Here is a 13,778-nt window from a genome sequence, read left to right on the forward strand (position 1 = left end):
AGGAAAACACAAAAGAGAAAACTCGTGGCCAGGGCCTGTCATTCTCCTAGAAATCCTTCCAGTACACTTACCCCCAGGCCATCCAGTTTTCTAGAAGTCTCAGGGTAGCCGCAGTGGTTTAACACTGTTTCTATCTCTTGAAAAACTGCTCCGGACCTTGGTTGTCTTTTGCTAGTTGAACTGCACAATTTGGGGAGCAGTTGCCTAAAGACCCTAGTGTGGCTTGTTTCTAAGCACCATTTCCTTCTCTCTCTTTTTGCCCCCAAATTAAAAATGCATAAATGCTAAAAGCACATACAAAACATGTCCCAAGGCTATTAGTCTTTACACAACAGGCAGAGGGAAACAAACCCCAGAGTGTTGGGGCCTCTAGACATTCCCCACACCCCCAGCACATCGGGGACTTTGCCATCAAGGCCTGCCCCCTCCCATCGCCACCCCACATGCCACCAGACGCAGGGACTCTTGTCGTCTTATGAACTCTCCATGGCCTTCCATCTTCCATATCCTGAACTCTAGGATTTTGTCTACCTCGCTACCAAAAGCAATGTGATGTGAGCAGCCCCCGGTCTATCTGGGGGGTTTGTTCCCAGGTGCAAAACATGCCCCCCATTCTGGTGCAAGTGGTCCCAGCCTTTGCTAGTCCCGGGCCAACACACATCGTAATTCCTGCTGGAACCTCAGCCCCGCTGATGACCTAATTCGGTTATCTGATCTGGGTGCAACCATTACACGCCTGGATATTTTGAAACGTTTCTAAAGGTGACAAAAATCAATTGAGGACACCCTGTCCCTAAAGCGTGTAAGAAATCAAATGAGTTGGAGGAAAACAGAATTCCATATTTATTCTGAATTCTGCAGCTCAAACTCTGTCACTTAGAGATTCAATATTCTTAGGCCTATGAAGATGAAAATTCAGAGGGCGTGCTGCCTGTCGCTCGGGAAGCAGGAGAGCAGAGGTGAGAATCTGAGATGGCATCAAGCTAGAGGAGTTCCATCCAAATCTACCTAGGAGCTGTGTGACTCTGAGCAGATTATTTAAACTCTCTTACCACTTACTTTTTTAAAACGGAAGGTGTATATTATCCACTCATTAATTATGTTCCCCTAAGGGTTTAATAAGCACATTTATGCAAAATGCCTATCACATAATAATTGCTGAATTTTATTTTTGCTCAAAAGCAGATGTTCACTTGATTCCAAGCAGGAATGAAGGGCAGCTAGTTAAGAACATTTCATTAAGTGGAAACTCCATTTGTGTTGCCAAAATCCTGAGTGATCAAGAGAAAAAGGCAAGTTACGGTGTGGACACTAGAAATGTTTGAGGGGGGCAAACGCGCATACAACTTACCCCTAAAACCCCAAAGCGCTCAGCCAGACTCCAACCACAGAGAAAGTCAATCTCAAACTTGTGGTTCAGAACCACGATGGCATTTTCCTTCCCGTATTTGGGGTAGGCCCGGGGGTCTGTGTGGATGACGCACTCCGTGCCGGACCACCACTCCAGCAGCATCACCAGCTCTGGAACAAACCACAACAGACAGACGTTTACTCACGCGTCCTTCATGGCCCAGCTCCGCTGTGCTGTGGGGCTGGGGCAGAGACCGGAGACTAGGGCTCAAATTCCGGATCATCCCAGTCCAGACCCCATCCTTGAATGGTTTGGGAAGGAGAAGGACAAATAAGAGGACTCCACAACAGTGTCCAGGGAAGGAGAGGAAGCTTTGAGAAGGCAAATGACCTGCATTCCTTGATTAAGTATCCTGGAGAAAAGTAAGTCAGAAAGCTTGAATCCGTCAGGAATTCCTGCGCCGTGTGTGCAGAGCTCTGAAAGGCAGTGTGAGATGATGCACAGAACACTTGAGATTCTGAGGAATGACTTATTGGGATATTTATCAACTCCATCAAAGCACACAAACCCCGTTTTCTTGTCCCATGTGTGACACTTGAGTGCACCAGGAATCACAAAGAGCCTGGTGTGAAGGAGCAGAAATACCATCACCCGAAGGGCATTACACCAGAGGCCTGAATGAAACTACTAACACATTCTTTGTAGGAGCTTATGAAAATAGAAAAAGTCCTTTTTTCAGGCAAAAATGACCCATTTGACTTTATCCTTCGGTGATACCTTTAATCCAGGTGACCAGTTTCCAACTGGACAGCTCAGGAGAAACCTATGTGGTGGAAATTGTCCAGAGAAACCATTGTGTGTTGGTGATTGAAACTGTAAGCTCTCTAGCAGCCTTGCCATGAAATCTGAAAGCTGTAGGTGGCCTGCAGGTGGGTGAATGGGAGTGTGACATCCCTTCTGTTCATCACCAGTTAGTGGGGGACACATTCTGCAGGGTCCCAGTCACTCACTCATCACCCACCCACTATATACACACACACAAGCAGGTGTGGTCTTGATGCCAGCCAAGCCTCATGTTTTAGAGGCCCAAGTGGCTGCCCCTGGGGACCTTTCTCCTTGGGGCTGGAGACTGATGTTTGGAACTTCGGCACCAGAATTCTCTAGAAGACATTACAGTTTAGTTTCCAAGCAGTGGCACTGTGGGATGTTGGACAAGTGAACATCACAGGGTCTTAGTGTCCTAATCTTTAGGATGGGGTGCTTCACAGGGTTTTGGGAGAACTGAAGTGTCTAACACACAGTAGGCACATACTACATGCATAGTATATAGTAAGTTCCTGGTGAATCCAGGACTTCAGTGTCCAGTGATATTACAAACGAAGCAAACACTCCCCTTACTTGATGATGAAAATGTCTCCTATTCGTAGGAGTTGAGTATATGCCACACCCCCAGTTAGTTATCCCACTGGTGGTGACATTGGCACAACCAAGAAGTGGCAAGTTGGGGAACAAAGACAAGGGTTCAGGGAGAGTATGAGGGGCTGGAGCGCAGCCATGTGTCCCCACCGGCTAGGACAAAGGGATAGTTCATTACCACGGGGTAGAAAGTAGCTTCTATTGCTGCACTGATTTCTTCCAAGCAATGTGGGGGAGTGGGTGGCATGGCCCTTCTATCCCGGGATGGCTGAGGTGTGGGTAACTGCAAGGGAGTCAGCCACACCCCGCCATCATTTGGCAAATACCTCCTGAATGCCTCTGTGCCCTTCTGCTCTCCCAAGGCCAGGCTGTGCCTCCAGGTCCCACCTGCCTGGCACCCTTCAGACGCTGATCCCAGCTGGCAGTGATCTCCCCAGTTACAGAGCATGAGCCCCATGAGGCAAGGCTGCTCAAGTCCCGTAACCCTAGCCTGGCCTCCAGATCCCAGCACAGAGCTGCACATTTATGTTTTCAACATGCATGGTGGTGACCTGTTGTGTGCAAGCTCAGTGTGAGGTACTGGAGATGTGACTCCACACACATGGGTCAGACGTGCGCCCCCCCCCAACCCCAGCCACCACACGGAGCCAAGACAGTCATGCTCACAGGGCGGCGCCAGAGGAAGGAAAGGTATGTTTATGCTGGGTGTTGCTGAATATTGTGCTGATGGATTTAGGATCACACACACCCAAGCTCCGATCCTGGTGGTGCCACCACTGGTCATGAGACTTAGCATAGTTCTCAATGTCCCTTAAGCCTGTGTCCTTGTTTGTAAAATAGGGATAAGAAAGGCTTTTAGAGGCACTGTGTGTATTAAATCATAATAGTAGTCAAGGCAACTAGGGTAATGTTGCACATAGTAGGTCTTCAGGAAGTAGCCAGTCTTTTCTTACCATTATATGCATGGTGATTTTGTAGCACATGAGGCTCTGTGACCACTGGAGGGGAGAGGGAAGGGATGCGGAAAGAAAGAGACAGAGACAGATGAGTGTCACAGCCACTTCTGGATTGGGGTAAGGAGTTATGACTTACGATTTCATAATAAAAGCAGTGAGAAGTCACTGGAGCATTTTTAAATAGGAACATAGCAGCATCAGATCTGCATTTTGAAAAGATCACCGTGGCTGAAGTAAGAAGTTTGGAAGAGTTGCAGAAGCAGGCAGCCCAGGTAGGAGGCGACTGCGGCAGCCCGGTGTGAGGGAAGGTGGCTGGACCAGGCAGAGGACAGTGGGGAAACAGGCCCTCAACAGGCTGTTAGCCATACAGCTGAATTTTCAATCCCACTGCTTAGGAGAGTTTTCCTTCCCTTTTCTCTTTCACCAAAGGCTTTCAGCTTTATTCTATTCAGAATAAAACAACTATAAAGTCACATTGTAAAAGAATTCAACCAATCCAGTAATATAGAGAGGAAAATGTGAAATTCCTCTGATGGCTTTGTAATGTGTCAGGAAGGCTGGGCTGGGCTCCATTCCCCAGAATCCCCTTTCTTGTTTGTTTCTAGTTGGTGGGGGGAGGGGGGGTACTAGATGCAATCATGTGTCATGATTTATTTAGCCATTCTGCCACTGATTGGCATTTTCCCCTTGTTTTTCACTGTTACAAATACTACAACACACGTCCTTAAAGATGCATGAAAATAAAAAAACATTTGTGAAAGTATTTCTCCAACATAGGTATATTGAAAGTGGAATTATGTATTGAAGAATATGCATATTTTAATATGTTATGCATATTTCCAAATTATTTTCCTTAAAGATCCTATCAATCTATGTTTGAATCAACAGTGTGGGAGAAGGTCTTCCCTCCTGCCGTCTGGACCAACACTTTGAAGGCTGGGACCAGGTATGTCCTTTCCCTGGAAGTCTGGGCAGAGTACTTCTCATCAGCTCCCTGCTGACCGCCTCCAGGTGGCACTAGTCTCATCTTTGACTCACCCCCATCCTTGCCCCAACATCCAACACAGGGCAAGGGCTCAAAAAGCTTATGCCTTTAGCTGAGTGGCTTGCTGGCTGATGTTTTCGTTGGGTGTTCCTTTACAAATAACTGCATGCAACATACAAATCTCTCCCCGAATGGAAGCTTTGTTTACCCTCCTGTGTGGCCCCTCAATGCCATAGTCCTGGGCCTGGCTCAGGCCATCTCTGACTGCCAGCCAGGCCACCTTTCATACTGACAAACATCTGCTGAATGGAGCTGCTCCCACCCAAGGTGAGGCATCTGCCATTCATGTACCACCTCAAATCAATGTCAGGACTATACAACTGCCCAGGGCTCAGGGCCTGCAAGCTCTCAGCCCTCCTGCTCTGGGCTCTCCAAATGAACATGTTTCAGCCTGTCCGGCCCACGGTAACCATCTGCCCTGGGGGGTGGCAGATCTCCGAATTGCTCTAACCCTCTCCCTCTATGGAATGGCAGTATCTTTTCCTTTTAAAGGACACATTCTTTGGAGCCTATAATTTAGCTTGGAAAGTTGCCACATCCTGACGGGGGGTACTATGGGCAGGCGAGTGGGGCCAAGGAGGCCCAGGAGAAAGCAGAGTCCTTCTGTTATTTAGGGGCGAAAATCACTTGTCAAGAGCTTCAGATTTCAGTCCGATCAGCTAGCGGTTACTAGGCCAGGAGTCACCCCGCAAATGCTACCAGCAAAGATAAAAGTCTTTGCCCCAAAGCATTTACCTTCTTGTTTGTGTACCAGGCTAACCCACATTAAGCAACTAGAAAAAAGCAATTGAAGCTTTTACCCAATAAGAACTGGGACCACTAGTTGGGCAGCTAATTGAAAAAAGTACAGCCAGGAATTAAAACAACATATCAAATCAAAATTGAAGCAGAAGAAGGGGGAGGGGGCAGGGGCTCCTTCTGACACCCGGAGGGCCCTGAGGCTTCTATGACCTGTCCTGCGAGGGGCTTAGCAGTGAGGCCGGGAGGGAAGGAACTGGGCAGGTGAACCCGGCGATTCGCCAGCTCCTGGGCATCCTGCAGGATGGGGAAGACCGCCGTAACCCGCGGTAGCGTCCCGGCCTCCTGGATGAGCAAGCGCGTGTCCGGCTATGGACCTGTCCGTTCAGTGCGCCCCGACGCGGCCTGAGCTCGGGCGCAGCACAGGCTGTAGGCAGGCGCCGGAACACAGGACTGCTGAGGCCTGCCCGGCGAGGCCACTGGGAAGGCGCCTGGCCCCTGACATCTCCAAGGTCAGGCCCCCTGGGGATGTAGATGTTCTGCTGACTCACGCTCTGGCTTCCCAGGCCTGGTCCTGCTGTGCAGCGACTGTTCAGGGAGCCGACGAGATTGCCACCCTGAGGCTGAGTCATCCACGGGGCCTGGTGGCCCTGCTGCCCACGAAACAGACAAGGCCAGGGGAGGAACCACAGAAAGCCCCCGAGTGTGGAGAAGCCCTCACCCCTCAGCGTTGCCCTGGGAGCTCCTCACTAACGGAGCGATCGGGTGGCCCTGCACCTTCCTTCTTGCTCAGTCCTTTAAGACAGGCAGCAGCCACGAAAGCCCCCCACTAACAGCATGGGATCCCCTGGGCCCCGCCTCCGCCCAGGAGCCTGCGGTGGGGCGGAGTTGGGGCTCCAGTGGGCCTGTGCCCCTGGAGGCCTCTCCCAGGAAGTGGGTGGTCACTGGGTCCCCACGGGATGGAAGATGGCTGCGGGGTCACACACAGGTCACAGCTGCCCCCCAGCTTCCTTAGACCCGGGCTGCCTCCCTCCTGCTCTTCCCAAGCCTGCTGTTGAGTAAGTCTTGTTGTTCCCTTAGCGCCAGACTCTACTGGTGGTGATGAAAGAACTTTGTTTCCTGACCAGCAAGGGGCCTGGGGGGCGGGGGTGTCATCCTTCCCTCTTCTTCCAGTCTCTCAGGAAATTGCCCCCATCCGCAACCAAGAGCCCTGGGCTTCTTTCCTTGCAATTACCCCTTACAGGGACTCACCACAGTCTCCTCTGGTCTCTGCAGCAGCTGAGATGCTGTGCGGACAGTGCAGGCCCTGTGACCCCAGGGACTGCTGCTGGCATGGCTCCGGCCCAGTCAAGAGCCCCATGTGGACCCTGAGCCCCTCAGCTTCCTTACCATGCTGGCCGGATGGTGGGACACACACCAGGCTAAGTGGGCACAGGGACTTCAAGACACGTTTTATTTGGGTTCTGTCTTCAGCTCCCTTCTGGCATCTGTCTCCGGCCTCCTGAGCACTCCCAGACCATTAATCCATCTGGGGCTGAAACCTTGTTTCATGTGTGTGCCACCCTCATCCTCAGACCATTTTATTCTGACATCAGAATAAATCTAAATGGAAGCATCAGGATTTGTTCAGAGCAGAAGATGGCACAGATCATAGGACACAGGAGGAAAGGGGCCCCACACCAGTTTCAGAGGACAGGCAGGAAACATGCAGGGCCTCCTCACCTCCTCCCAAAAACCAGCACCTCCTGTCCTCCCCTCATCCCCTCCCCGCGACTCTGATGTGAACTGACGCCTAATTCATCATGTTCCCTCGGCCACTGCAGCCTCAACCTGCATGTAAATTCCAGGGCCTCACGGGAGGTGTAGACTGGGACAGTGGGCCCTTGGTGGCTGTCAGAAACTTGTAACAGACAATATCTGTAGCCAAGGTTTCTCCAGTATAATATAGTGATTTTGAAAAACTTTGTCCTGTTTTAACATTTCCAGTTAGCTAAATGCTGCGATCTTCATTTTTATTGCAGCTGCTGCCTGAGGGCAGGTGGCCAGAGGTAGCCAGCAGCTTTTTCCCAACAGCTCAGCCACCTCGGATTCTGCTCTCTGTGGCCACACCTGCTGCGGCCAGTTGCTGCCGCCTGTCTTGCCAATCACCTGGGGGGTGATTCCCAGTTACTGGAGATAATATGCCCCAGGGAGTGTGAGTGTGTGTGGGGGGGGGGCACTAGAAATAACCTTCACTCCAAATCCCAATCTGCTGCCAATGACTCAGGGCCAGTGGAAGGACCAAAGCAGAAGGTCACACAGTCTGAAATACGGATTCAGTGTTGGCATATTGGCCACCGTGTGGTTCAGCTTAGTCACAGATGGAAAAAGGAAGAGGTTGGACAAAAGGACATGTGGGAGGAGGGAGAAAGGCACCAACTGCCTATTTGTAAAGAAGGAGAAGAGGCAGAGAATGGCAACCACCACCTTTTCTGAGTCAGCTTACAACAACCTGCAAGAGCCACGCTGTCTGGCCCCTTTTACGGACAAGGACCGGGAAACACAGAGGAAGGAGCCGGCTGCACCCCTGCGGCGAGGAAGCGGGTGTGCTGGGGCTGAACCAAGACAGGGGACGTGAGAGCCCACGAGGACTCCCCAAGGCTGCAAAGGCACTAAAGCCGTGGAGGCACGGCAGGTGGGGAGGAGAGGAACTGCAGGGGGAAGGATCCCACCTTTGACCTCGGGCAGATGGTGTCTAATCTGAGACCAGCTGCCTTAAGATAAAGGTCCCCAACTCAAAGGCTGGTTGTGAAGGTAAATATGCTGAGCATGTAAAGCATTTAACACATGTCTGGTGTGGAACAGTGTTTTTCTTCTGCATTACTAATGATAACACAGCAGTGACAACCCAAGAAATAATTAAGGGACAGAAAGAAATGAGCAACCTTCACCTACCCCACGGAGTGTTCACTTCTGGGCAGGTCCTCATTTGTCACCCTCAAACCCCCCCCCCACCCCGTGTGCTTAGTCCTGGCTTCTCTCCAGATATAGTTGATGTTAAGCAGCTGCAAGGGCTGCTTCCATTGTGGCCTGCATCCCAGGAATCCACGTGCTCGCTGGGAAACCCCCGCGAGACCTCAGGCCTACAGCCAAGAGCTTTTGCTGGTCCAGGCAGATGGGGCTTTAAGGCCCCTCCTTACCGCCAAGCCTTCCGCCGGAGTTCCTGCTCTCTCACAGGAGGGCCACCTCCTCTCCTCCCTCAGCACATTTGGGTAGAAGGGCAGAGAATTCTAACAGGGGAGACAAAATTCCTGCAGAAGAGACCGCAGAATCCAGATTGTCACAGTTCATTGTTTAAAAACATCGACAGCCAGAATCCCCCACATCTGGAGATATGGGAGAGATGTGGCAAAGGAGAATGGTATTTTTTAAATTAACTTTATCTAATTTTAATAACTGTATAATTACATATACTATGATGTATAATCTCTAAGCTAAATATATATAATTATTTATTTATAATAGTTCTTCATAATTTAACTTTTAACTGATAATAATTTAGGTTGAAAAGTGAACCTCTCATTCACAAAGTCCTCCAAAATGCAAAAATGCTGCTCTAAAGTTTCAAGTAAGTGAGGTGATGTTTCTCCCTTGGCCCTGAATGCAGAGGAGCAGGCCTCCCCCCTGTCTGCTTGCACTGAGGCTGGGAAACAATGGCAGCTCGTGCCTTGACCTGGGCTACACCCTTCACCTGGAGCTCATTCGTCAAGTTAATGCACCCAACTGGCCCTCTCTGGGCCTCCTGCACAAACTGGAGTAAATATGACAATGAACAATCACTGGGACAGAGTGATCAGAAAGCCTTGTCCCGGCTCTGGCCCCCCCGCGGGCCGTGCCGCAGGCCTGGGACAGAGTCTGAGATTTCTGACCCAAGACCAGCTTTGTATGGGTCCCCATCCACCTCTCTTCCAGGATCTACTGTGGAGCAGCCCCTCCTCTCTGCTCAGAGCCTTCCTGAACCAGCTCCAAACTTGGCTGAGTTGGGTTCCCCCAGCCAGCCATGCCCCACAGACCATGTTTACCACTTCTTCTCTTTCCCCCACTTCTGAATTCCCTGCCCCACCTTACCTATCCTTCCAGGCTCAATTCATGCCCAGATTTCCACAAAAACTCGGATGTGAGGCCACATACACAGGTCCTCCCAACTTCCTGATGCTAAGTGTGATCCGCTGACGAGAGCACTTGCTTGTATTTCATTCTGAACGATTTCTAGTCAACCCACCAGCCTCTCTGCCACGGTGGCTCTCTCTGTGAGCCCGACTGGGGGCCCAGCATTGTAACATTTCAGTCCCCATGGGTCCCACAGTCACCCAAGCATTGTCCACTGTCACACCCAGGTTGCTGAGGCACAAAGCCTGTCAACAGACCCACGGTGTATATGCATTATTGCCACTTGATGGGGCTGGCTCGGAAAACAATGCCTGAAGAGGCTCCTCAGCCTGGGCAGGAGTGGAGAAAGTCCGGAAGCCCTGCTTGTGTGCTGGGAGCCGCCAGCACCTCCAGCCCACGCCTCTCGCCAGCATGGCGCCCTGTCCCTCTGGGAACCTCCTCGGGGGCCTGTTCCTACACAGGCTTTGCTCTTGGCAGGGGATGGAGGGGATGGACTTGAGCTCAAGTCCTAGCTAGGCAACGCTGCTACATTGTCCCCTCCCTCCTGAAGCCTTGAGGTGGCAGGTGGGGCGCTGAGGGGCCTGGAAGGCACCTGTCTGAAAGGGGGCTGCTCCCTCCCCGCTGCACATCCTGGCAAGCAGGGAAGGGACTGGGTGACTGAGTCTGAGGCAGCGGTGGACTCCCAGTAGGCAGTGTAAGTGCTGCAAGCTTTGAGGGTGTGAACATAGCAAAACGGTAGGAGCAGAAATGCAGTTTTACAGCAAGAGGAGTCCACTCTGCTTCCCATTACTGGGTCAGGCTTTCAGAAAGGCAAATGTCAGGAAATATGACTGCCTTGACTGATGAATAAAAGCTGGGGGAGCCCTGTGCTTCCTGCCTCAATCAAAACCTTCAGGTGGGGGAGGGAGAGGAAGGCTCTGGAACCCAGCCCCCAGCCCACCACTCTGCTCCTGACATTTGGCTTCTCGAAACTCCCTTCAGGTCCCACCACCGCGGGGAGCCAGAGGAGACATCCACCTTCCCTGGCCTGGAAGCAGGAAGCGAGAGCTCAGGATTAGCAGGTGTGGATAAAATGAAAGGCCCCATGGCCAGGATTCTCACCTGGCCCTGGCTGGCTAGCTCACTACACACGTGTGGGCAATGCGTTGCTCTCGACTCTACATAAAGAGCTCCGCCCAGTGGTATGCGTGTGACACAGTAGCATGGTTGCAAGGCTGCAGGGGAGCAGAGCAGAGGTTGGAGTGGTGGCAGCACTGAGGACAGAGGACATGGCTGTGTGGGATAACTGTGCAGGCAGAGAGGCCCAGACGATGGCTGTGTGGGCAGAGGGACGCAGAGGTAGAGACCGGCTTGCTGCATGCAGACTTGCTCTGAGTGAGTGGGGTTTCAGTAATTGACCTGCCACCATGGGAATAAAGTTGGGTGTAACCCTTTCACCCCAAGACGTTTTACTGTCATTTCCTTTGGTCACATTGAATCCATAGCAAACTTGCCAGGGGGCTGAAACCCATTGGCAAGACAGCAAGCTCCGTGAGCACCCAGATTCTGTTCTTTAAAAATGACTCCCATTGTGTTTCTTGCAGGGAGGCCCACCGCCTGCAGTGAGGCAGTATGGCACCACCCTGGAACGCCCTCTGGCCCAGCTGAACCTGATCCAGGCAGGTGGGTCTAACTTCTGGTTTCCTGTCCAGGGAGGGAGGGAGGAGCCGGTGAAACTCAGCCCAAGCAGCACTCTCTGCCACAGTGTGGGGCCTCCACGGGACCAAGGTATGGGGTGAAGAAGGGATGGCTCTGTTCTGAGTTAAGAAAGACTTAAAAGACGTAACAACCTAATGCGGTGTATGGACCCCGTTTAAGTCCTGATTGAAACACTCCAAATGTTTAAAAAGAAAAGCATACAAATAACTGGAGAAATCTCAGTCTAGGTGCTATGATGTGATACCAAGAAAATATGCATTTTGATAGTTGTGATAACAATGTTGTGGTTCTGTTTTTAAGATGCCCTTATTCTTTAGAAAACATGCCTTGTCATAATTCGGGGTGGTATTTCACAACATACTATGTCTGGGATTCACTTTATGAATTTTCATCAATCAATCAATTAATGATAATTTAATAATGTGAAGACCAGCATTCAGGGCAAAAGTGTGCTGGTCAGCAACACGTGCATTTACTTCACCTTGTTTATAGGTTATTAACTGCATTCTAGTTTTTATACCTCAGTTTCGTGAGATTGCTCAAATGAGGTCAAATGAGTCTGGCTGAAATAATAATAAATCAAGTGTCTTACCCTGAAAACAGAGCCTCAGACTCACTGACCAGGTCCTACTGCTTCTCCCACTCTCCTTCTTCCAGTGTTTTCTGCCACACACCTGAAACTGAAGTCAAATGGACATGCTGTTCCTGGAACTACCTGGAACTCTCTGACCTACCCTGAGCCTTGGCCTCTTGCCCAAACTGTCCTCTTGGCCCAAAGGCGCGTCTTTTCCATAGCCTGTCACACCTCACCTGTCTTCTAAGTCAGCTCACAGGAGGCCTGCCCTGGGGGACTTTTCTTGTCCCCCCCATCCCCACCCCCACTAGGAGTGAATTGTCTCTCTTCTGAATCCCTACGAGGGACACCATACTGACAGTCCTTTGAAGTCAGACAGAAGTCCTGTCCACTGATCACTAGCTTTACGACATCGGCATGTTTTAACCTCTCTGGCTTTGGGTTTTCTCTATGAGACAGGACCAACATATCCATCACAGACTTGCTACAAATGTTGGTAAGGCTCATATTTGTAACAGGAACTGCAGGGAGCAGTGGTGACGGCGAGCATCTTCCTCCCTGGACTCTGTCCTTGTATCCCAGGGAGAGAGATGCTGGGCTTGGCTTGGTTTCTCTCCCACCACTGAGTGCATGTCCCTTGGGGTGGGGGGGCGGATGGTTTGGTCTTGTCAATTTGCTGCTGGCTGCCTACAGCACACACAGTAGGGTTTGCATGGATACCAGCAAATATTTGTCATTCAGCAACCAGGGTGATGGTGTGAGTTTGAGCCAAGAGAAAATTCACAAAAATAAGATGATGTCAAAAATCACTTAAGGATGGTAGAGTCCTCAAGCCCATTTAGTTTTTTTTTAAAAGCAACATTAAGGAATTACTGATCTCTTTAGGAACATTTAAGACAGATTTTAAAATCCAGTTAAGGTCACTACTTACTCAGAACTTCCATCTGATGTCTTCTCCCACCTTCTCATCATCAGAATGCAATTAGGCTTATTTTCATAATTCTTATTTGTTACAGACAAATAACATGTAACTTTGAAAAGGAAAAAAAAATAAGATGCCAAAAATAAAGGACACAATTCCCAAAATAATTTTTAGGGCCAGAAATGTGAAGGAGAAACTATCCTGGAACTATTTTCTAAAAAACCCTACTCTTCCCATGAGACATTGCTTCCATCCCTCGGCCTAAAGGCCACAGGACAGTCTGCTTTGACTTTTCTAATAATACACAACCAACTCCTTCAGTGGGGCAACTTTTAATCGTGGAGAACAATGTAGAAATAATTTATTCTCTCATAATTGCAATCAGCAGGATCACAGGATAGTTCCGCGTCTATCTTAACATCAGTGTTTCAAGTGAAACTTCTTACAAGGTAATCGTCTGTCCGTACTAAGGTTGCCGGGTAGAATACAAAGCGCCCAGTGAAATTTGAACCTCAGATTCAGTGTGAATTATTTTTGAGCATAAGTAAGTCTCATGCAACAGTAAAGGCAAGAAATACTAAAGTACAGGCATGCCAATATCTGGGACATGCTTACACTAAAAAATTATTTGTTATTTATCTGAAATTCAAATTTCACTGGGCATCCTGAGTTTTTCTTGGCTAACTCTGGCAGCCTGAGTCCTTATCCAGCCGTGGCCATGGCGACAAGCTCGGCTGTGGCCCCAGGCAGGCAGCTCTGGACCAGCCGGAGACGCACGGTGAGGGCTGAGCAGCCACGGACAGTGCCGTGGTCCCATGAACCTCACCTAGTGTACCCTGATAGTCACCTGGCCTATGAGGAGGCGAGGTGGACATTAATTCCCCACTTTACAGATGACAAAATGGAAGTACATGGCTCCCAAGGTCATG

At 50.2% G+C, this 13,778-nt stretch overlaps 1 protein-coding gene across 5 annotated transcripts in view; it reads right to left on the bottom strand.

Moving 5' to 3' along the window:
* Positions 1-13,778, bottom strand: part of AGPAT4 (1-acylglycerol-3-phosphate O-acyltransferase 4) — a 112,301-nt gene that overhangs the window by 27,386 nt on the left and 71,137 nt on the right. For 2 of the 5 annotated variants that reach the window (XM_037023935.2, XM_037023916.2), the window contains exon 3: positions 1,352-1,521. The exons of the other annotated variants lie outside the window; for them this stretch is intronic. In XM_037023935.2, coding sequence (XP_036879830.2) covers positions 1,352-1,521 — 170 coding nt within the window. The remainder of the gene's footprint in view (positions 1-1,351; positions 1,522-13,778) is intronic. 5 annotated transcript variants of the gene reach the window in all.

The sequence above is a fragment of the Manis javanica genome, chromosome 13 (assembly GCF_040802235.1).
Source record: "Manis javanica isolate MJ-LG chromosome 13, MJ_LKY, whole genome shotgun sequence".
NCBI classification, from domain to species: Eukaryota; Metazoa; Chordata; class Mammalia; order Pholidota; family Manidae; genus Manis; species Manis javanica.